This window comes from Gavia stellata, chromosome 1 (genome assembly GCF_030936135.1).
Source record: "Gavia stellata isolate bGavSte3 chromosome 1, bGavSte3.hap2, whole genome shotgun sequence".
NCBI classification, from domain to species: Eukaryota; Metazoa; Chordata; class Aves; order Gaviiformes; family Gaviidae; genus Gavia; species Gavia stellata.
This window is the reverse complement of record NC_082594.1, coordinates 116,704,495-116,727,595: the sequence shown is the minus strand read 5'-3', so window position 1 is coordinate 116,727,595 and position 23,101 is coordinate 116,704,495. Positions and strand designations below refer to the sequence as shown.

The window sequence follows — 23,101 nt, the reverse complement described above, 5'->3', positions numbered from 1 at the left end:
TGCAACTATGGCTATATGCGTGGCTGTGTCCTACTGCTTATGGGACATGGGCCCTCCTCACCAAGAGGTGTGCTGGGGCACTCCACCACTTGCCAGCCTCTGCCCTATCTGCTCTCACCTCCTCTGTGGAGGCAGTGTGTGGGTTCCAGCCCTGTTTTGCATCCTTTTCCCCAAAAACAGGTGCTGCTCCTCCACTCCATTTCATTGCAACAATGGTGGGTGGCAGGGGACAGGTGAGATCCCGCAGGGACCTCTCTGTCTGCTGCAACAGCCCATCCCTCTGGCCTGCATTTGGCTTTCTGGAGAGCTGCGTAGTGCTACAGGAGCTGCGCACGCAGGCTGACGAGGAGGCGGCTAATGGAGACGCAAGCCTTGCAGCGAGGAGCCTCTGCCTCTATTTCCTGGCCCTGCAGGCTGTCGTATGAATCAGTTTATTAAACTGGGGAAGGAGGGACCTTGTGTTTGTTTTGGTTCGTTACATGAATCTTGTTCCTTCTAGGAGTCCCATGGGATCAAGCAAAAGGACTTGTTTTATGGTTGGTTTTTGCTTGTGAATCCCTGAGCTAATTTAGCCATTCAGCTGATGCCCCAGCAGCGCAGTGGGAGCAGCGTGGCTCAGGGGTAAATGCTTTGTGCTACCATTCTTCCTGGGGGGTAAAAAAAAAACACCAACCCCCCCTGAACAACCAAAACAACCCTCCCCCAAACATCCCTAATCATCTATTCTGGTTTGAGCCCCTTGCTAGTGTTTGGCTGCGTGCCCGAGAGGCTGGGTTTCCCAAGCCCGGGGTGTACCCCTGTCAGCCTCCCACCATGTCCCTGGCACCTGCCGTCAGGAGCAGGCCTCAGGCCACGTGGTGCCGATGGCGCGATGCCGATGCCACTGCTGCGCTTGCCTCTGGGGCTGCGGCCAGCAGTCACCTAGCCTCAGCCTTCCCAGCGCGGCTCCCTGTGGCCTTACTGTCCCTGCAAGCAGTGGTGGTCCGGGGTGCCCTGCATGCAGGTACCTGCCCATGGGATGCGCTTATAGGAGAGTGTTCCCGGCTGATTTCTGGCTGAGTGGTGATCCTTCAAGAGCTGATAAGCCACCTGAGCTGGGCTGGCTGTTACGATGGAGGGTATCCTGCCTGTGTAGCTGATGGACTGGTGGGGATGCTGTGGGAGAGACAGTCCACTTGGGGTGCTCTACTGCACCCCAAGGCAGAGCTTGGTCAGCCATCCTCGGGGAGCACTGTGCCAACCCAGCCTGTACCTGAGGCATCATGCTGCAGTCTGCAGCTATGGAAAATAAATAGCTGGGGGGAGGTTCAGCCCTAGAAATCTGCCCCCATCCCTCCCTGGGGTCTGGCTCCTTGCCCCCTCTGTTAGCAGGGAGCAAGCTACTCCACGCAACAAAGCGGGAGTTGCGAGGCAGAGGGTTAGCCTGTGAGCTGCTGTGGGACAGCAAAGCCACAGCCGGTAGCGCTGGGCACCTGGCCTGCACACAGTGGCAGGAGGGGCCTTGGGCATGGGCATCGCCCTTGCCCAGGCGGCGTGAGGCCGGAGTGCCGGCTGTCACCTCCCAGAGGCATGTTACTTTGCACCCCGCTCCCCAACCTCTCTCCGCCGTTTCTAAGCAGAGGAAACCACCACCACCAGGCAGCTTCCTCCTAGCCACTTTCAAAATTGTGGGGTGGCTGTCGCCATCACTCACAAGAGCCTTCCACCACCCCCCTGGGAGATGACCCAAGCAGAGCCCTTTCCCATGGGGCTGGCGCGGTGCCTGGCGGCTGCCTTCCTCCTCCTCCCAGGTGAGTGCCCTGCACTGTGTTGGGGGCTTTCCTTGGGCAGGTGAGGGGGAAGTAAAGCACCCCCTTAGTGAGGATGGGACCTTTGCAGGTGGGTGGCTCAGTGGGGCACCTTGCTAGGGCTGTGGGGCCAGGATGGTCCTGCTGTGGGGAGTGCTGCTCTGGCTTGGTGGCTGTGGGAAGAGGTGTGGCGGCATGTTCTCTTTTCGGCACTGTAGTTTCACTCCAAAGTGATAGCCCAGACCGGGGTAAGGTCTCGGGGAGGGGACGTGTGTGCCCCTGTTGCGTGGCTGCTGGGAGTGTGGAGGGGGTTACCTCACCCCCCTGCTTCCCTGGGAGGGGTTTTCTGAGGGTTTCTTAGGCTGTGCTGCCACCAGCTCTCTTCTCTGGCCCTGTGTCCGTGGTTGGTTTTTGACTCAGTGCCCACGTCCTGTGGGCATTTTGCTCGGTGTGCGTGCTGGGCACCAGAGTAGAGTGAGTGTCACCACTGGGAGCTCTGCAGGAGGGGAGGGTGCATGGGTGGCCATCACCTCCCCAAACCCTCTGCAGGCAAAATGGAGGGAGCCCTTGATGCCTCTCAGTGCCCCTTGCCTTCAGAGGAGCTCTTGCTGGCCCCCTCTCCCACACCCTCCCCAGTTTCTGTCCATGGAGCACCTCTGCAGCACCCAGCCTGCCAGTTCCCTTCACTGTCCCACGTCCTTTGGCTTCTGCGTTGCATCTCCTTTTCTGATAGTGGTCAGCTCTGGTACCTGCTCCCTTCCCCCCACAGCTTATGTAGGACTTGAGTCCTTGGTCCTCTTAATTTTAGCACACCACAAGCTTCCTCCAGTGATCTCAGCCTGGTTGCTCCTCCCCCTGAACAGCTGGCTGAGAGATGCTCTCCAGCCATGAACAAGCTTGACAGCCCTCTGGCCACCATGGTCTGGTCTCTGTCGTGTGACCCAGTGTGCTCGGAGACAAGAAAGTTCGGAGGTGGAGGTCTGTTGTTACAGGACTTGTTCTTACAATTGCAAGGAGCGTGAAGTCCCTTGGACTTCGTGCTTCAAAGAATGAGACGGCACAGCAATTCTTTTCAGTATTACATTGCGGTCCTGTGCACGTCCAGACTCACTGCCATTTTGGGTGCGCAGCTCTCCGGTAGCATATACCCCTGCAAACACCACATGAGCTGACTGTTTGCCGGCAGGTTTGAGCACTGGCCAACGGGTGGTGACTGTTCAGAAGGGGCCCCTCTACCGTGTGAGGGGGTCCCACGTCACGCTGTGGTGCAAGGTGAGCGGCTACCAGGGCCCGGCGGAGCAGAACTTCCAGTGGTCCGTCTACCTGCCCTCGGCCCCCGAACGGGAGGTGCAGATCGTCAGCACCGTCGACCCCTCCTTCCCCTATGCCGTCTACACCCAGCGTGTGCGCAGCCGGGGGATCTACGTGGAACGGGTGCAGGGGGACGCTGTCCTGCTGCACATCACCGAGCTGCAGGACCGGGACGCTGGGGAGTACGAGTGCCACACGCCCAACACCGACGAGAGGTACTTTGGGAGTTACAGCGCCAAGACGAACCTCTCAGGTCAGTCCTGAAGGAGAGCCCTGCTCTATGCTGGGCAGGGGTGCAGGCAGGCTTCCCCTGCCGCTCCCTTCGCACTGGGTAGAACTACTCATCTCCTGGTCCCTGACAGAGCAGCAGCTGGGGAATGGGGAGATTAATGGGACTGGTGGACACAAATTTTCCTTCTCCCCTCCTCACTGTGGGATTGCTATCCTACCCCTGGGTGGCCAAAGTTGGGATGCCCAGAGGTCCCTCAGCAGGTTGCTCTGGCCATTGCCTCCCAGCCCGGGCAAGGGAAGGGAGAGGAAGCCCTTGCTGTCCCATGGCCTGACTTTGCCTTCAGTTCCTGATGTAGCCACAGCATTTCACAGCCAAATGCGTAGGAGGGCAGGAGTTTTCAGGCTCTGTGCATTAGCTGTTGGTGTCCTCTCAGGTCAGGGTATGGGACTCGACCCAAGCAGCATACCCACAGAAAGAGGGAGGGAGCAGCTCCTGCAGAACACTGGGAGGAGGGAATGCAATGGGGTGAGGAAGCAAATGGAAAGGTCCTCTGTGACCCCACCAAGTCTACACAGTGGTATGGTGCTTCCATCTGGTATTCAACCATTTCCTCCTCTATCCTGGTCGTGTGCCAACCTGTACTTGGGATCATGAGGGGCTGCTCGTTAATCTCCTTGGGGTTGCCTAATTAATACTGCCTATAGTTTGTCTGAAGAGGGTACTGGAGAGAGATTCACTGTGCTTTCTTCCCTGCTGAGGTTTTAACCACTTCACACCTTGGTGTAGGCTGATAGAAGCCTTGTCAATCAGCTACAAAAGAGATTTCTCCTACTCTGTCAGATCCCTCAGGGCCTGGCTACAGTTTCATAGTGACCAGCAGGTTGCCCATCGAGGCCAAGAAATAATTTTTCCCGTGACCCGCTGCTCTCTGTGTTTCTCCCCCATGCTCAGTGATCGCGGACACCCTCTCGGCTTCCATGGTGCCCCAGGTCCTCACCCGTGCCGAAGGGGAGGCGGTGGAGCTCACCTGTGAGGTGTCCAAGTCCACTGCCCAGCACACGCATCTCTCTGTTGGCTGGTACCGTCTTCAGGGAGCAGGAAAGAGCCATGCTGATGAGGTCCTCACCCTCTCTAAGGACTTCGTCTTGAGGCCTGGGCCCTCTTACGCGCAGAGGTTTCTGGTGGGGAACGTGCGGCTGAACAAGGTTGGGAACACCACGTACAAGCTCTCCATCGGGGGATTGGAACCGTCCGACTGGGGGCAGCTGTACTGCGAGGCGGCAGAGTGGATTGAGGATCCTGATGAGACATGGAAGGACATCTCCCGCAAGCAAACAGGGAGGACGTCGCTGGCGGTCATGAGCCGGGGTAAGGCCCCTGCAAACTCACATGTTGGCTCCAACTCCTTTGTGCATTCAAGGGTCTATAGCAGCAGCCTTCAGTGGCCTTTGCCTGCCTCTGCCACAGCCCAGGGACCCACCGGTGGGTCTGGCTGCCTCTGCCAGGCACTGAGGGGGGCAGGCTGGGCTCAGGGCCATGGCAGCCCCTGGTTTGGGAGCTGTTGGTGCTTCTCGCTTTGGAGGTTCACGCAGCCAAATCTCCGATGCCAGAAGCGATCACGCAACCTCACGGGCCCACGTGAGGTGGTAGCAGAGAGAGCAGCGTGTGCCTGCAGCAGCCTGCCACAGCTCTTGGCAGTGTTAAGCTCCAGTGTGCGGAAAACTGCATTGTTAGACTGCCTCGGGGGTCTCATGGCCTCAAAAACTGAAGTACACAGCAATCAGCTGCCTGTTGTGGTGCCTCGGCCACGGGCACTGAGGGACACGGGGATGTGCTGTGTGTGCTGCAGGGCTCTAGTGTCTGCTGGAGGTGGCTTGTCTGTCCGTGCTGTCACAAGTCTGATGGTCTCCAGAGTAACTGGTGTTGCTGTTTATTAGACCATGCCTGTGTCTCCTCCTAGTAGTTCATATATGGCAGTAATGAGACTGTGGGTCAGACTGGGCTTTGAAGCGGGCGCACCAAGCTCCTGGCTTATGCTCTAGGAAAATGTAGTATTAGGTATTGAGAAAGAGGAGACTTAGACCTGCTACCACGTATGAGATGGATTAAAATAGGAAAGTTTGAAAACCAGCCCCTTGCCAGTGCTGCCCATCCTCCCCCACTACACTGTCTCTGCCAGGCACCTCCTGTTCCCTCTGCCCAGCAGCTTCCTATGGCTCCTGGCATCTGCAAGCTCTGCATCATCTCGCCCAGGGCCAGTGGGAAAACCCCTCTCTCCCCGCTGCCCTGGGATGGTTACAGCGCTGTGTGTTTGCTGCTGCTCCTCTGAGCACCCTGCCTGCCATCCCTCCTGCCACAAGCCTTTTGCTGGCTGCAGTCCCTCACCCTGCTCTTCCCCCAGCTGCGTGTGGGTAGCTGTGCCCAGAGGAAGGGAAAATCCCTCTTTCCCACCAGTAAGTTTTACCTCAAAGCAGCCAAGACAAGGCTGTGTGTAGTAGTATGCAGTAGCATGCAGTGAAACGGGAGCAAGTCTCTCACTGAAAACCTGCCTGGGGAGGTGGTGTACCCTGTCCCCACGCCTCAGGGCAGATGGAGGAGGCGGTGAGGGGAACCGGGAACTGGGAACCTGGGTCTTGCGGGGGAGGGTGGTGAGTCAGAGCAGGAAACCAAAGAAATGGATGAGTAAGGGCCAAGCACCCCATGTGCAGCTCAGGGGGGCAAGGTATTGGGGGAGGGAAGTGCAGTCTCCCACTGTTGGAGCCTGGTTCCCCAAACCTGGCTGACTGGCAAAGCTTTATTCCCCTTATTACGCACTGTTTGCAGCAATGGCTTTCCATGTCTGCTCCTGCCTGGAGGGCAATGGCAGTCGGTGCGCTTTCCTGCATCTGCTTGTTTAAGAGGGTTCATCATGACTGGTAGTGTGTGGCTTCAGGTACCGGTGCCACAGGATCGTTTAGAAGTAGAGAAACCTTGTCAGTTTAATCTTTGCCCTGTGGTAGCTGTTAAGGGTAGAAAGGAGACAGATGGGCTATATGGTGGTTGTATTAGAGCTGCTGGTATTGCTGGGGAGGAAACAGCGGCGGGTGTATGAGACCTACATCACATCTGCAGGGCCAGGGCCTCACTCCAGCATGCCATGGGAGAGCCTGAGCTGTGGGACTGAGTGCCCCGTCACGCCGGGAGCCGGCGACCACTCTGACTGTGGCCAACTGCTCCATCAGTTTCTATAAACTCTCCAGCAAATATTTGGGAATGCCAAACATAACTGCAGTGGCTGGGATTCCTGCTCACAAACTGTTTATAAACCGGTGTTTAAATTCACAGGGTACTCTGCTTTCAATAAATCATTTGAGTCCTTCCAGTGGCAATCTGGGAGCTGCTCTGTTTTATCTCCAAACTACAGCACGTAGCCTTGCCCTTGTTGTTAAACACGGGGTCACCACAGTGACCCAAGGAGATGGAGTGGTGTGAGCCAGGCTGCCTGCCCAGGGAGTCGGGGCTCAGCCCTATCTCCTGTTTTTCAGTCATGCCAATGCTGTGTGGGGTCACGGTGCAGGGTTTCGGGGTGCCCTGCGGGTCTCTGCCTGCAGCTGCTCTCCAGCTGGGCTGAAGCCGGGAACCAGGGGTCATTAAAGGCAGAGGTTTTGCATGCCCCGTGAGGAAGGTGAATCGTGCCATAGGACCCAGAGTCAGGGTCCTTATCTCAGGTGCGGCTGACTGGCCAAGAAGGTCTGCCAAGGAGAAGATGGCTTTGTGCTCCCCCTCTTTGCTTGGCACCTGCTGCTGGTCAGTATGGGGGGCAGGACAGGGGTTAGGAGATGACCTCCACCTCCTCTTGCTTCCCTCCGACCTCCCCATGTTGCGACAAGTCTTGACATTTCTGCTTTCTGTAGGAACTGACCCCAAACTTCTCCAACTTTGAGAGTGTCTCTTGCCCACATCCTGCAGCAGCCGGTGAGGGCTGCAGCACACGGGACCAGCAGCATCAGATTCGGACAAGCAGCTTGAATGACAGCCCTCCATGCACCTTCTCCCACCACAGACAGCAGAGTTAAAAACACCGCTGAGCGATAAAGCCCCTTTGTGCCGCTTTCTGGTTTAGGGGATATTTGTGACATGAAGCAGAACAGCTCCAGGAGACAAGACAGAGCAGCCCCCCCAAAAAGCTTATGTCTCTGGGTTAGGGTAGCCCTCAGTTTGGATGCCTGAGCTGAGCAAAGGGTGGCTGTGGCCTAAGGCTGTCCCAGCGGGTGCTCTGTGCTGAGGAGGTTAGCTGCCCCGAAGTGGGGAGCTCAGCTCCTCAGGGCTCTGGTGGTTCTTCCACCTGCCGCTACTGGTTAGTGCCTGGATCTGGTAATTGTCTCCCCATAGGCAAAATTTTCCATCCTGATCACTTTTCTAGTGAAAGAAAATGTTTCAGTAGCGAATTCCCTCTAGTTTCCCTCTGCAAGGCCATTGGTGCTGCCAGGTGGGAGGGAAGTGTGGGCAGCGCCACCCAGCACCTTCTTTGCTTTTGATTGCCCACAGGCAGAGACCTCTCCGTGGACATTGCTGCTGCTGAAAGCTCCCTTTCTGAAGGTGATACCTTGCAGCTAAATTGCATGGTGGGAGCCCAGAAGAGCAGCAGCAGGCAATTCCAAGTGCTTTGGCTCCTCAATGGCATGGAAGTGGCCAAAGTTGACCCCCATGGGGTATTGATTTGGGAGGAAGAATATGAGGAGAGAGCCAAGCTGGGGCAGCTCCGAGCATTCAAGCAAAGCAACACAGTTTATGTTCTCATCATCTATGAGGTGGGACTGAAGGACAACGGCACATACCACTGCTCTGTTTCGGAGGTGAACACTCCTGGAGACTTTCACAGCATCCAAACCAATCTGTCATCAGGCATCCAAGTCGACGTGAAGCCAATAGGTTAGTAAAACCTAATGGCTGCTCTTCTGGGTAAAACCTACAGTGATCCCCAACTGGGGAACGCCTCAAGTCTGGCTTCATGTTGGCAGGGGTAACACACCTGCTGTTTGCAGAAAGAGTGCAAAGGTGGCATAGATTTTGGTAGATAATAATGGGAAAAGCACTTGCTCTGGCAAACATTAGCATGACAGATGTAGCAGCTGTCAACAAAGTGTAAACCTTTAGCTCAGTCTCTTTGCAGTAAGTTTTGGGGCAAATAGGTAGAGTTCTGGGGAGGCTGGGTCCTCTGGTGTCTTTGGTACAGAAAATTGGGAGCAATGCCTGTTGCTACTCCTGAGGATCACAGGATGACCCAGCAGAACAGGTACTTCTGGACGGGGGGGTCATTGCCATTTCCATCAGGGTGCTTGCTCTCACTGTTTTGGAGGGATGACTTGTGAGAAAACACTCTAAAAAAAGGTGTGTAAGAGACTCTTGGTTTCCTTGTAATAGCTAGACAATGACTATTCTGATGTAGCAGGAGCTGCCTGTTGGGACTCTATTTCTTAAGTATTTCTTTATGCATCCATGTCCCAGGAAAGACATTAAAGAAGAAAAAAAAACCCAAAATCTCTCCCCAAAGTTATAAGAAAAGGCTGGTTGAAAATTTCAGACAATTCCTCTCTTATTCCAATGTCAAGATTTATCTAGTCTCTCCATTTAATGCCACAGTATCTCTGGCTTTCTCTGAGGAGCACAACAATGTCCCCTCCGACACAGTAACTGTTGTTTGCAGAGAGCCACATGCGCCTGTCCGTGTCCACCAGCACGCCACAGGTCATGGCAGGAGATGCCTTGATCCTTCTTTGCGAGGTGCAAGGAGCGACCAGCCCTGTGTCAGTGCAGTGGTGGCACTTGCCACCACAGCACCCGGGTCCTCGGGTGCCGGTGGCCACCATGGAGCAGGACGGCACCCTGATCCTGGGCAGCGCCTACTGGGACAGCAGGACTCGAGGGAGCCTCCGGCTGGAGAAAGCAAACTCCAGCGCTTTCACCCTGGTGATCCCCAACACGTTGGATGAGGGCGACAGCGGGCGGTACGGGTGTGAAGCAACTGAGTGGTCCCGAGGCCAGAGCTGGACAGAGGAGGGGGAGACAGCAGTAACAGTCAGCTCCATGGGTGAGTTGGGCCATCCCTGTTTCTGGGCTTTCAAGCTGGGCATGCTGGAGGCAAGGCTGGAGAAGTGGGTGGACACATGTGGGTAGGACAGAGGTCTGCTGTGCCCTGAGCTCCGCTGCTGATGCAGGGTGACCTGGGGCTGATCACTTGGCCCTGGAGTGCCTCAGTTTCCCCATTTCTAGCAGGGTGTTTGAGTCCTCCATGAGATGTTTTTGGGAGAAACAAGTGGGACACAAGAGCTAAAACGCCCGGAGACCTGAAAGGCAGTGGCTTGCTCAGCAGGTCTCTCTGACTGTCTCTTTAACTTGAAATACAAAATATCCATTCTAGCAGCATAATTACAGTAATTAAGCTCAACAAAGGCACTTGCTGAGTTGTATGGTGGTCTTTGTCAGAGTTACACCCCGGGTGCTGGCATCTGATCGCTTCTCCTGCCCTCCTGTCTGAGCACAGAGCTGCTAACCTCCCCGGCATGCAATGCCCACACTGTTTCTTCTTTTGATTGCTGGAATGGGTGCCTATACGGAGAGGCAGCTTTTGGCTGTGATTTAGGGTGTTTTTCCTTTCTTATTGCTGGGCTGGGTCCCTGAGAGCACCAGTCGGGCCACAGGAGTTGTTAGGTTTTTGTGGGGGTGGAAAGAAGGAGCGAACAAGGCAGCAGCATCAGCAGAGGATCGCTGGCTCCCTGACATGGGGTGGGACTGGGGAGCCTGGAAGAGAGGGTGCTTGGGGGGGCTGGGGGTGGGAGAGCAGGGGGTGAGGAAGGAGAGGCCAGGAACTGTGTGGGGCTGGAAGAGCACAGTGAAACTCGGGGGAGAGCGGCATCGGCAGAGGAGCAGCAGGACTGCTGGCTGCCATGGGGCTGCGGTGGCTGGAGCAGTGGGGATGGGGCTACATGGGAAGGGTGGTGGCAAGGTGGCATGGGGCAGGATTTCTGTCCTGGTGCCAAAGGCTCTCTCCTCCCGAGCAGGTCTTGGTCTGCACACCACGCTGAGAAGCCGAATTGCCACCGTCAGATATGGGCAGAGTTTTGAACTTTTCTGCCAAGTGAGCGCCAGCTACACCCTTGAGGAGGTGCCGATGTCCGTGGGGTGGCTTTTCCAGCCCAGCCCACCCACGGGCCACTACCACGAGTTGGTCCGGGTCTTTCCCAGTGGCACTGTGGCCTGGGGGACAACACAGCCACACTTCCAGGGGAAAGCCCAGCTGACAAAGGCTGCCACCTCCTTCAGGCTGCGCATCCACAATGCCGTAGCTGCTGATGAGGGAACGTACCAGTGTGAGGTGGAGGTCTGGAGGAGGAACATCCTGCCGCTGGGGCAGGCGGCAGCCACCGCCAGGTCCAATGCTGTGGGGATAAACGTGGTGCTGCCAGGTAAGCAGCGCCACGGGCACTTCATCAGCACAGGTCTCTTCTTCTGCAACTTTTAAATCCATCAAACATAACTAGGGCCAACCAGGACGACTGATGGCTGGGATGTCCCCAGCGGGGTCACCTTCCAGGGCCACACTAGATGTTTCTGCCTGCCCTGTTTCTTCCTCAGAACCCACAGCTCCTGACGACACTCTTGGAGGCAAATTTGGTGTTGGGGAGCGGCAATGTCTGTTTGTTTGCAGATTATGCCAAGCATGTAGGGATCAGCCTTGCCACTAGGATTTTAAGCCTTGTTTCTGGGAAGAAGTAGTCCTCCCAAAGAGCCCAGTTGAATGATGGGGGTGCGAGGTGCCTCCCATGGTGTGGGCTTCTGGGGTGCTGGAGGGCAGTGGAGAGAAACCGTCCCCCAAAGCTGGTGCTGGGATATGTCTGTGTCCCCCTGGGCTTCCTCCAGTGTATTTGAGGTGCGCTGAGAAAGCGCCAGGGCTCTGCCGGGCTGGGAGCCAGCACTGAGCTGCAAGGTGCTAGGGGCTCTGGGTGGAAGTACCTCCTCCCGGGCACGGCTGGGCTGCGCAGCTGGGGGCCTGCCCAGGGTTCCCTTTTATGGCCACCTCTGCAGGCAGGGTCCGCGCCGCCACTGCGCCTGCCAGCACCGCACAGGGAGCCTCGTCCTCTTATGGAAAAGAGATGTTGCAAATGCACTGCAGCCTCTCAGCCGGCTCACCGTGTGCCTGCTCCCCGCCACCCCCGGCAGCAGCACGGTGTCGGCTTGCTCTGCTCAAGGCTGGGGCTGTTGGAGGAATTGAAGGGGTTGTCCCGGACAAAACCTCTGAGTTGGTGGAAGCAGGCATGAGAATACGGGTTGGTTTTTTCCCCCTTGTGTCTGTTCTGCCAGCAAAGGAGAGTTCTTGCTCTTTTTTCATGCATTAAGTGCTTCTTCCTCTAATCCTTGGATTTTTGGGATCACAACCCAGGGAACTGAAATTATGCATTTTCTCTGTTTTTTAACTGATGGGTTTGCTGTAACGTAAGCTGATACATTTCCTTCCCTGTTCGGGTTCGTTTCCATGGTGCTCTCCCTCCTGCTCCGCTGCTGCTCCTTCCTCGCCCCTGCTGAGCTGGGTGCTGGGGTGCTCCATGTTATACCTGAGCTACAGCCAGCCAGGGGCAGGGGGGTCTGCGGCGTGGTACTGAGGCTAGGGGTGACAACAGACAACATCTGTGAGCGTATGTTAGTAGTGTAAATGGCATTAAAACAAGCAGGCATAATTGGGCATAATTGTAGAGTGTCTACACAGAGGAGACAGTCGCAGCGGAGCAGCAAGATACGATGATGTTTGCCTCCAAATGTATTGCAGCTGTTACTGGATACTGCGACGCTGTAAAGATGGTGGGAACTGGGAGAGGGCGGTGCACAGTGGGAGGTGGCTGCTGGCTTCTCTCAGAAAGGCAGCATCAGCCAACAAAGGATATTTGGGAAGGTAGAGAAGTAAGCCTGGGAAGGAAGCCGGCTCTAGCAGGAATGGGATGAGGCGAAGCTGCAGAAAATGAAGCTGCAAAACATGAAAATCACCAGCCTGTTCCTTCAAGTGTAAAATCTTATGGTTGGAGCCTGCAGAGATACTGGAGTTCTTGACTTTTGTTTTGGCACTTTGTTTACCACTCAGTGTCAGTCGGTGCTTTAGGAGTTTAAATGCCACTGTGGATCTGGCCTGTAGATTCAAACAGGAGGGATGTGTGTGAAAGTTCGTAACAGGAGAGAAAGGAGGACATGTCTTTTCCATTTCCAGCTTCTTCAGTAGTTCAGCATCTGACCCATGGTGGGGTCCCACAATTAATGCCCTGGGCAGGCAGGTGCTGTACAACCCTAGCAGGGATGCTCCCATTAGCCTCTCAGCGCAGCTGCCCGCGGTGGCTTCCCCAGCTCCGGAGCGAGCTGCGGGGTTGCTTTGCACGAGCCGCCCCTCCAGCCGGCCAGCCCACACAGGTCCCTGCAGCGGCCATGCCCTTCCCTGTGCTCCGCTGCTCCCAGGCCGGGCAGAAAGTGCGGAGTCAGCAGGCAGGGTTCACAGCAAGATGGGCAGCGAGAGGCTTGGCTTGGTTAATTAAACGGAAAATGAAAGGGAAAACAGCACTACACTTTTCCGTGCCAAAGGAAAAGGCAAGCGGCTGCTCTGCCCTTTTGGGTAATTGATCTTTAGCAGGAGTGAGCGGAGACTTGGAGTTGAAAGAAGGACGCTTTGCAGCAAGTGCTCTTCTTCCTCTTGAGGTGATCTTCTCCAAGAGCGTAACAGCAATTTTTCTCATCAAAATCAAGTGCTCACAGCAGCGGTTCCCATGGCTCCTCTCTGAGCTCTAGTAGCTTTTGCTTCTCTGGAGCATTTTCTGCCCTGGTGGGTGTCAGGCCGGGCCGTACGCGAGTGAGACCCGTCCTGGGCAGTTTGCTGTCTCCTGTGCTGGCAGCCTCTCTGGGTTTGGGGAAAGGTCCTGGGTTTTACCCGCCTGCCCCTGACCACAGCAGCGCTGCCAGGAGGAGCATGCTTTGAGTGAGGTACACATTTTTGTCCAGCTTTTCTGCAGCTCTTTTTTGCTGGGAGATGTGGCAGAGCTGCTTGCGATGGCAGCTGCAGCTGGGGAAGGCACATCCATGTGTCTGACGTGGGAAGACTGTTCCCAATGTCCACCACCACCTCCCCTGGTCCTGCCTGCTCCTCTCCTGTGGCCTTTGAAATGGGAGCAAAGTCTCCAGTTAAAATACCTGGGAGTACTTTTTCTTTCCCTTTGGCAGAGTTCACTTCTGGGTCCCTGAATAAAGCTCCTGGACTTCAGCAGGTTGGCTGCGTGATATTCCTGCTGTACTGAGCAGCTGAAGTTAAGAACCCAAGGGTCTTACTTTTTCCAGTGTGATCAGTTCACCTGTCACAGAAACACAGGATGGCTGAGGTTGGGAGGGACCTCTGGAGGTCATCTGGTCTAACCCTCTGCTCAAGCAGGGCCACCTAGAGCCGGTTGCCCAGGACCATCTCCAGATGGCTTTTGAATATCTCCAAGAAGGGAGACTCTCCCACTCTGAAGGTTTGTGCTTTCTTAGAGCTGACTCTGGACTGGGTGCGCTTTTAACTGCTGAAGTTGGAAGACATCAACTTGCATCTGGTTCCTAAGTACGCCCGAGTCTACTTGGTCTCTGTGTGTGTGGATATGATGAATTTGCACAGCTTCCTAATTAGGGTGATTGCCTTCCTGTCTCTTCTGCTTCTTGGCCTTACCCATTCCTTCAGAGCAGGGCATGTGCACCGTGAAATGCAGGACAGCACCTTGTTGATCCCTTGGGAGCGGCCACCTCCCAGTGACTGTCACTGCCGAAATCCTCACCGCTGAGGTGAGGCAGTAAGCAGATATTGGGACTTACGGACATGCAAGTCCTACTATAGAGGAAACTGTCTACCTTTTGGTGAAAATGTGTCTGTTTGCAGTGTGGAGAGAAGAGGAGGAAGTGCAATAGGGTGCAAAGAGAAAAAAGCAGTGTAAGTGGATGTGAGCAGGGAGATTTTGTTCGCAAATTTGAGACGGAGGCAGCGACAATGGACAGGGATGTCAAGGGCCATCAGTTGGGATATTTGGCACTGATGGGCCTCGAGAGACAGTAACAGTCTCTGAAGTGGTTTGCTTGAGTTTCAAGAAGAAATGCTTGAAGGCAGAGGAAGTGTGTGGGCTCTCTCCTGCGGTGTCCCTCGTCCCCATCAGCACCTGCAGGAGAAGCCGCAACTCCCTTCTGGTCCACAAACTTTCTTCCTAACCCGCTGCTGTCGCATCCCCTGGGGAGATGCCGTGGAGGACAGCACCCTGCTCAGCCTGCGGCCGAGGGCATGGGACTGAGCCACTCCGCAGGGGCATCTCAGCGTGTCCTCTGCAGCCCGTCCCTGAACCAGCACCCGGCACGGAGCTTAAGGGAGCTTGGTTGCCCTCAGCGTCCGTGGCACAAGGTGTCCCGCTGCTCAGCTTGTACACAAGGAAAATCCCAAGAATGGGAACTCTGCCTACAGTCCCTTAAAACCCTGACGGTGTCTCGTGCTGAGTAATTTCTGTCTATCCATAGGTAGATATCTGTGTGTACTCCTTCACCTGACTGCTGGCTCCATCTGACAGAGGTGGTGTCTCAGCATGGAGGGGAGGGCTGAGGGGAAACACAGGCAGTCGGAGGCCCTTTGAAGAGACCGGTTCACAGCCTTTCCGCTGCTGGAGAAGGAAAGGCACCAGCAACGGGTGCTGTGCAGCGGGAAGGGGGTCCCTCAGACCAGGAGCAGCAAAGGCGCATCGGCCGGGAGTGACCGTGTACCCTGCCAGGGGGGCAGAGCTGCAGGCAGCACTGAAGCTCTCCTCTCCTGAGCTGCTCAGTGCTAAATTGAACAATCGCTGGGTATAATCACAGCAGATGTTCAGGACCGTGTTATGTGATTTATGGTTAATAACCACAGCAAACACCTGAGATGGCAACTGTTAGTGAAACCCATGCACTCTCTATAGTCTCTCTGACATAAGACATTTGTTCACAGTCTCTAAAGCCATGGGCTGGTTTTGTCACATATGTGTGAGCCTGCCAATAGAAGCAGTGGTAGATGGACAAGTTTGCTTCAGACAGAGGCTTTGCCTCCAACATGGCGGCTGCCTCAATCCCCACGTTCCTGCCCCATGGTCCCACAGATGCCTCCTCCGCTACTCCCCTGCCCAGTAGTGATTCCCTGCCACAGTTCAAATAAGGGTGTGTGGTTTCTCTCCTTCCCTCCTTCCCCCATCCCCCTTAGCGCTCCTGCTCCAGCATCCCCTAATGGGTCTTTGTCCTCTGAGCATCTTCTTCCTCCCTCTTCTTTCTGGGGTCTCTCAGGCCAGCCTTGTTCCTCTCCTTGCCAGCATCCCTGTATTGGCAGCTGCAGCCAGCATGATTATTTTGTTTCTCCATTTTAGAAAGCAAGCTTCAGGTATCTACGAAAGAGAGCTCTGTGGAGATTGCTGGTGGTGCCAACACAGCCATTGAGTGCAAGATCGTGTTTGCCCAGAACAGTTCTCAGTTTGCCATTACCTGGTACCTCCTACCTCCTTCTCCGGCAGATGCAACCCCCTTGCAAATCGTAAGGGCTGACTACAGCAGCATACTGGAATATGGGGCTGAGTTCAGCTCTCCTGCACAAAAGTCCCGGTTTCTGAGCCAGAGGGTGTCCAGCAACGTTTTCTGGCTGCGGATATTCTCTGCGAACCCTGGGGACCAGGGCAGGTACTTCTGTGTGGTAGAGGAATGGCTGTGGCTGGTGGATGGCTGGTACAAACTTGGAGAGGGAGCATCGGGAAGGACCACGCTGGAGTTCAAGCTCCCAGGTGAGCGGCAGTTATCTCTTGCATAGGTGCTGCTGGAGGAGGTTGGAGCTATTTATGATAGAGGACTTGCCAGGCCTCTCCTAAGCTGTCAGGACACAGGAGAACCAGCGGCTCTGGTGCTGGATCTGAGACTGAGGTGTCAGTGCCTCTCAAAGGGAAATAGGGGATTAGGAGGGTTTACCACATCCCAAACCAACCAAGCTGGTATTTTTGCCACTGGCAGATGATGTCTAATGCTTCAGAACAAAGTGAATCATGGCATTTTCTTTTCCCTCCAACACATGGTGCGCTTGGTTGGTTGCACAGTGCTGTGAATAGAGAATTAGTCCTTTCCTGGTATTCCCAAGCACCCTGAAGCAAGAGACAGTGTTTTTCCCCACCCTGCTCCCCACAGCCACAGAGAACAAGGCTGAATGCTCAGCTGCTCCCACCTTGGGTACTGCACCGCTGGGGTGCATGGTCGGTCTGCCTGGCTCAGTTCTTCCCTCTCTCTCAGCATGACCTGGCTTATGGTTGCAGCCCTAAATAAAGTGGATCAGAGAATTCCAGCTTCCTAAATAGCTTTTGGTCCAAAGGATGCGTTATCACTTATTTGGAGGGGGTGGGAAGTATTACAGCAGAGGGTCGTGAACAGTGGGCAGAGATGATGGGGGGAAAAAAACACCCCAGGGAGAGAATGAGTCACAGGAGCAAGGGGGCCCGTGGGTGTCCTGGAGATGCTCTTCCAAGAGGCCATCCTAATCCCCCACGCTTCACTCCAGAAGATTTCCTTCAGGCTGTGGGCACAGGCAGGAGTATTTCTATGACAGCACAACAGCACAATGACTCTTTCTGCTTGTCTCCCACCCCAGAGCGTGAACTGCACCTGGAGAAAACCAACCACAGCATTTCAGTGAGGGAGGGCGAGGAGGTGACGCTGCATTGCCTGCTGCGGGGTGCCCGCCCGCCCACCGCCCGCCTCTCGGCCACCTGGTTTCGGGGGGAGAAGAGCAGCCATGCCAGGCCCCTGCTCACCCTCCACCACAACGGCGTCATCGAGTACCCCCAGGAGAGGCTGGCAGGGAGGCTGCACCTCCGCCGCCCCGCTGCCGGCGACTTCAGCCTGACGCTGCACAGCGTGGAGGAGGGCGATGCTGGTGTGTATCACTGCCAGGTGCAGGAGTGGCAGCAGCAGAGCGAGGAGAAGGACTGGGCTCTGCAAGCCTTGGCGTGCTCGGGGTACACCCAGCTCACCACCACCCCGCCAGGTAATGCAGCTGGGCGCGAGGGGCTGCTTAACCCGCACCGGTTCCCCCTTAGCTGCGCTGGCATGCGTGGAGGGGATAACAACAGCTCTCTGCTGGTGATGCCGGCTGCAATGGCAAGGATGCAGCGGGGCCGGGAGGACTTGCTAAGGGATCGCGGTGGGGGTCAGTCCTGGGGAGATTGCCAGAGTTGTGTTGGGAGCCAGGGGAGGGAGGGGCGCCCTTCGAGGGACACGCACTATCGGTCTGGCAGAGGAGGCAATGAGATCCCAGTCCCACCGATCTGCCAGGGCTGAAACCCGGGTGCTTGGCATTGTAAACATTGGAGGTGGTGATCAGATGAGACACCAAGAGCTCCACCTGTGAGGCAGGTGGTCCAGAGGGTACTGTTGAGTCCACCTGTGTCTGCAGTGCTTTGCAGCTTGTGGGCTCTCTGTGGGACTATGGGCACAAACCCCTGCTCCCAGTCGTGCCATTTGGGCCAGAATGCTAACTGTTTTGGGGAAAAATCTCTTGGTGTGATTTTTCTGGCAAGTCTATCTCCAGTTAGGTCTCTAAAAAAAGCCTCTGTCCTCTTGAGGTGAGTTGGGGTGCATGCTGGATGCAAAAATAGAACTGGATTCTTGTGGTGGGCTGACCCTGGCTGGATGCCAGGTGCCCTCCAAAGCCACTCTATCACTCCCTTTCCTCAGCTGAACAGGGGAGAGAAAATATAACAAAAGGCTCATGGGTCGAGATAAGGACGGATCACTCACCATTACTGTCACGGGCAAAACAGACTCGAATTGGGGAAATTGGTTTAATTTATTACCAATCAAAATCAGAGTAGGATAATGAGAAATAAAACCTTAAAAACACCTTCCTTAAAAACATCTTACCCCCACCCCTCCCTTCTTCCGGGGCTTAACTTCACTCACCATTTTCTCTACCTTCTCCCTCCGAGGGGGACAGGGAATGGGGGTTGCGGTCAGTTCATCACATGTCATTTCTGCCACTCCTTCCTCCTCACACTCTTCCCCTGCTCCAGCGTGGGGTCCCTCCCATTGGAGACAGTTCTCTGTGAACTTCTCCAATTCCCACAGGCTGCAGTTCTTCACAAACTGCTCCAGCCTGGGTCCTTTCCACAGGGTGCAGTCCTTCAGGAACTGCTTCAGGACTGCTCCAGTGTGGGTCCCTGTGGGGTCACAAGTCCTGCCAGCAAACCTGCTCCTGCATGGGCCCCTCTCTCCACGGGTCCACAGGTCCTGCCAGGAGCCTGCTCCAGTGCAGGCTTCCCATGGGGTCACAGCCTCCTTCAGGCATCCACCTGCTCTGGCGTGGGGTCCTCCACGGGCTGCAGGTGGATATCTGCTCCACCGTGGACCTCCATGGGCTGCAGGGGCTCAGCCTGCCTCACCATGGTCTTCACCACGGGCTGCAGGGGAATCTCTGCTCCAGCGCCTGGAGCACCTCCTCCCCCTCCTTCTTCACTGACCTTGGGGTCTGCAGGGTTGTTTCTCTCACATATTCTCACTCCTCTCCTCCAGCTGCAATTGCTCAGGTTTTTTTTTCCTCCCCTTCTTAAATATGTTATCCCAGAGGCACTACCACCGCTGCTGGTTGGCTCAGCCTTGGCCAGCAGCAGGTCCCTCTTGGAGCCGGCTAGCATTGGCTCTATCGGACACAGGGGAAGCTTCTAGCAGCTTCTCACAGAAGCCACCCCTATAGCTCCCCCCCCCCACTACCAAAATCTTGCCATGCAAACCCAATACAATTCTGCATACCGAATTTCAAAAAAATAAAAGCAAAGGTTTCAGTGAGGCGCACACAATGTTTTTAGGGAGGTAACAGGCAGGAAAAAAGTACTCTCTTGTTGCTTCTTTGGGGAAATAGGAGGCTTGGATGACTCATGTCTAGGAAAAAATATGAACTGTGAAATCAATCATGTTGCACCCAGCTGAGAATATCCTGCAGTTCTTCTCGTGCCTTCAGCCCTGAGGTTGCCATGCCCAAAGCCAGCCTGGGTGCCCATGCGCGGTTATAGCTTCTGCAGCAATTACCAACACCGACCAACATGGAAGAGCTCAGGGGGACCCTGTAGAGCCCTCCCTTGTGCCTGCTACAGGCACAGGCAGGCACGGAGCCTCCTTGCATGACTCTGCACCTACAGCAGAGCTAATCTGAATTTAATTGCACAGGGAAGGACTGACAGCACTTCATCCCCCTGCTGTTACATTCCTGCTGTTGTCCATCACCGCTCCCTCTAGCACTCAGATTTCTCCTTCACCAGCTTCCTCTGTCTCTTGTTACCCGGTACTGGTGGAGTAACCATTGCTAAAATTGCTCAGTAACTGCTGGAAAATTCTCCTCCAATTGTTGCGTAAGTGTTTTTGCCAAATGGTTTTCACGTTTTTCACAAAGTCCAAGAGATTAGCTGGGTGGTGTTTTTTCTTTCTCTTTTTGTATGTGTTTCTCCAGTGATGCAGGTATCTCAAAAATGCCCCTCTGGCTCACAGATCTCAATGTTTTGGAGAGGAAGCTTTCTGAGGAGTAATGACACAGCCAAGTACAAGTATACCCATAACCAGGAGTAATTTCAGCTCTAGTGCCTGATGTGGATGCTGCCCATTAGGATACCTCCCTAGTACTACAGAGGCATTCGTGTAGTGGAGACTTCACCCCGTTTTTCTACAAGAGAGTAAATGCTGCTTCTGTCTATATGGATGGGGCACAGAGCTTCAGAGGTAGAGAGGTAAAAGCCAGTTTCACAGCCAGGAGTAGCCCCCAGGTTGGTTCATCCCTAGGGTCACACCTAGCCCACCAGGCTGTGTGGGTCCCCCATGGACAGCTTCAAATCAGCAGACCCACATGCTCAGCATGGTTCTGCAGAGCAAGCATAAAGCATCTGCACATGCATTTTGGGTGAGGAGGAGAACTGAGGAACAACACTTTGAGATGGATAAAACAGACCCAAAGGAATTGGCGTGACCCTTCATGGTAGGGCAGGTGCATCTGAGGCCAGTCTGTGGTGTTGAAGCTGTGTGCCAGTGAAGAGGTTTTGATGGCCAGGATTAGTTGGTGGCTGTAAGGACCCCGGGACAAAAATGGAGAGGCTGAAAACGAGAGCTTTTCAGCTAGCATGGGGCTGACCAAACCCAGTCTTTTGCAGTACCCAGAGGGTCCTGCAGCAGTACAGGCAGCCTCCACCTCAACCAGCAGCTGTTCTGCAGGAGCTGCTGGGGATGGGGCTTGCAGCTGCCTGCAGCTCAGCATGGCTGAAATAGGATAGCAGAGTGGCAGAAGCAAGGAGGGGCAGGTGTTTGGGGGAGATAGGGACCTCCTTGATCTGGTTTCCTTTGCATTCCTCTTGTCCCTCCTTGTTCTGTGGTGCAGCCTCTGGCAGACCTCTGCCTCACCCCACTGTCACTGGTGTCGGGTAGGGACCCAGGGGGTGAAGAGTATGTGGCTTTTCCTTAGTGAGTGCAGTCTGGAATGGGTTAGCCAAAGAGCCATGCTGTTTATGTTGGGATGCTTCAGCTGAATGAGCCAGAGCCCTGTCTGACTTCCCAAAACAAGAAATTGAGGCAAATTACCTGGTTTCTCTCCCCCTTCTCCTCAGGTAGCCAGTATGAATTCTTAAAAATTGGTAGGTGTTGAAGACTGAGGGAAAAGCAGTAAGATAACCTATAGAAACAGTAGGAGAGAGAAACTCGAACTAGCTTGGGGCCTCACCTACTTTTTTTTTCTTTCATTTTCCCTCCAGAGTCAACGGTGTTTTCTAGGATCTGCTCATCCCCACCACTACTGAACTTCATCCTATACTTACCCCTGGTTCTGATCCTTCTCTTGGCCCTTGCTGGCTTCTGCTGGTACTTCAAATTCAGAAAAAGCAAAAAGGGCAACGTCACAGGAGACCAGCTGATGGAACTGCAAAGCGACTGGAGAGGTCAAGAAAACCTAGCTGGTCTATAACAGCAGATGTAACTTGAAGGAGCAGAGCTGGACAGCTGAGAAGGACTGAGTACTTGCAGAGGAGCTTTTTATTGTTTTGCAGTAGCTCTTGCAATGAATCCTTGAAATTGTATGTTTACTTTCAATGGAACAAAGCGGCTTTGAATTACTAAGCAAATAGGGTTTTCGTCACGAGTGTTCCTGTCTCTTAGGTTAGATACCCACCCCTTTCACACTCTGTTCATTGTGGTATATTTGAGGTCCTTGAAGTATGTGTCTCCCAGTGTGGGTGGAAGTGGTCTTACTCCCCTACAGGTGTAAGGGAAAAAACAGCTCTTTTTGCACTGCGACACAAAAGTATCAAATTGCTGCTTATTTTAGGTGACTTAAAGAAATTTGTGCGGTGTGCAGGCTAAAAACCAGTGCCAGAGCCTGAAATGGAGTCTTGGTGTCCCTTTTAAGGCATTGCACTTGCCTTTGCCCATCCCTTGCTGGGGAAGCTCTCAGACACTCATCCCTCGTTCTGAGAGCGCCTGTGCCCAAAGAGCATCTTCTCCAAAAGGAAATGGATCTTCATCATAAAACCTGTCACAGGAAGATGAGGGCTGAGCAAGGCTGGCTGGGGCTGAAGAAAGTCCATAGCAGGAGCACCACAGCCATCCACAAAAAAGGAATCCTGTTGACCCAATAAGGGACCCACATGGAGTCTTAGATCCCAGAAGGAAGAAGCGGATACCAAGCTATCTTGGAAGTGACTGCACAATGACTTGCCAGTTCCTTCCTTTGCTGGGACTGCTGTAGGAGAAGACAGCATCCAGCCACATGTGCCTGGGCTGTCTGTGGGTCAGGAAGCTACACAGCTGGGACCTGGTATTAGACGTCTCCAGGCTGTACCATGTAATAACATTGGGATGCAAGTGGGATCAGCCACGAGCACAGGAGCAGCCTATATCTGTAAAGGGTTGTGTATGTAATGTAGTAGTAAATTGGGGGTACTTCTTGACCTGAGCTGCTGCAGAGCTGGTACCAAGCCCCCCATTGCCTGGAGAGACATCCTGGCAGATTCCCAACTGTATCTTAGGGCAGTGTGGAGATAATATAAAATGTAAATCCCCAGGGCTCTCACCTATGTATAGAGGAGGTCTTACTGGTCTGCGTGCTGGATGGACAATGAATCCCTGCACCTTTCCTCTTGGAGAGGGGCCTTCCTGAGCCCTTACGGTAGCTGCAAAACTACCTGAGTCCTCGTAGCTGCCACTGAGTCATACACAGGCTATGCCCCAGAAATTTGGCACGAGAAGCCAGTAAGACACTGTCTAAGGGGTCTGTTCCTCCTGGCAAAGCCATGCGTATGCTTGCAGGGCAGCTGCTCTATGCCCTGGGATCCCACTCAGACTCACCTTTTCAAGGCTGAAGAGGTGTGCTACCTGAAGGCTGGCTGGCTGATGCATTAGAGGAAAAGTACTCAACCTCTAGTTGTGCAAAGTGAGCCATGGTCCCAGCGAGTTGTAAGGTCAGGTGTCAGGGTGGCACTCAAAGCACCATCCTCAAACAAAAGCAGCCATATGGAAATCATGGCAGATGTTTATGGACATGCTTCCTTTGACCAGAGGGAGGGTTGGAGGCACCACAGCCCCTCTAGATGATCTGTTCAAGTCCTTCACTTTCCTTACAACTAGAAAATGCTGTCTGCCCTGTATCCCAAGGAACTGGGAGGTGCTTCTGTCCCTTTCTCCTTGAAAAAGCACTTTTTGCATAAGTTTGAAGACTTACTGCTCCCAT

The 23,101-nt window shown here is 54.5% G+C and overlaps 1 protein-coding gene across 1 annotated transcript; it reads left to right on the top strand.

Annotated features, from left to right (window-relative positions):
• The first annotated feature begins 1,744 nt into the window (after window positions 1-1,744).
• On the top strand, window positions 1,745-21,329 carry CD101 (CD101 molecule). The gene is given in 11 exon segments (XM_059816912.1): window positions 1,745-1,790; window positions 2,574-2,579; window positions 2,974-3,351; window positions 4,282-4,698; window positions 7,858-8,241; window positions 9,017-9,400; window positions 10,371-10,775; window positions 15,738-16,145; window positions 16,997-17,392; window positions 21,132-21,307; window positions 21,309-21,329. Coding segments are annotated over 11 exon segments (3,021 nt in total).
• Window positions 21,330-23,101: the final 1,772 nt, after the last annotated feature.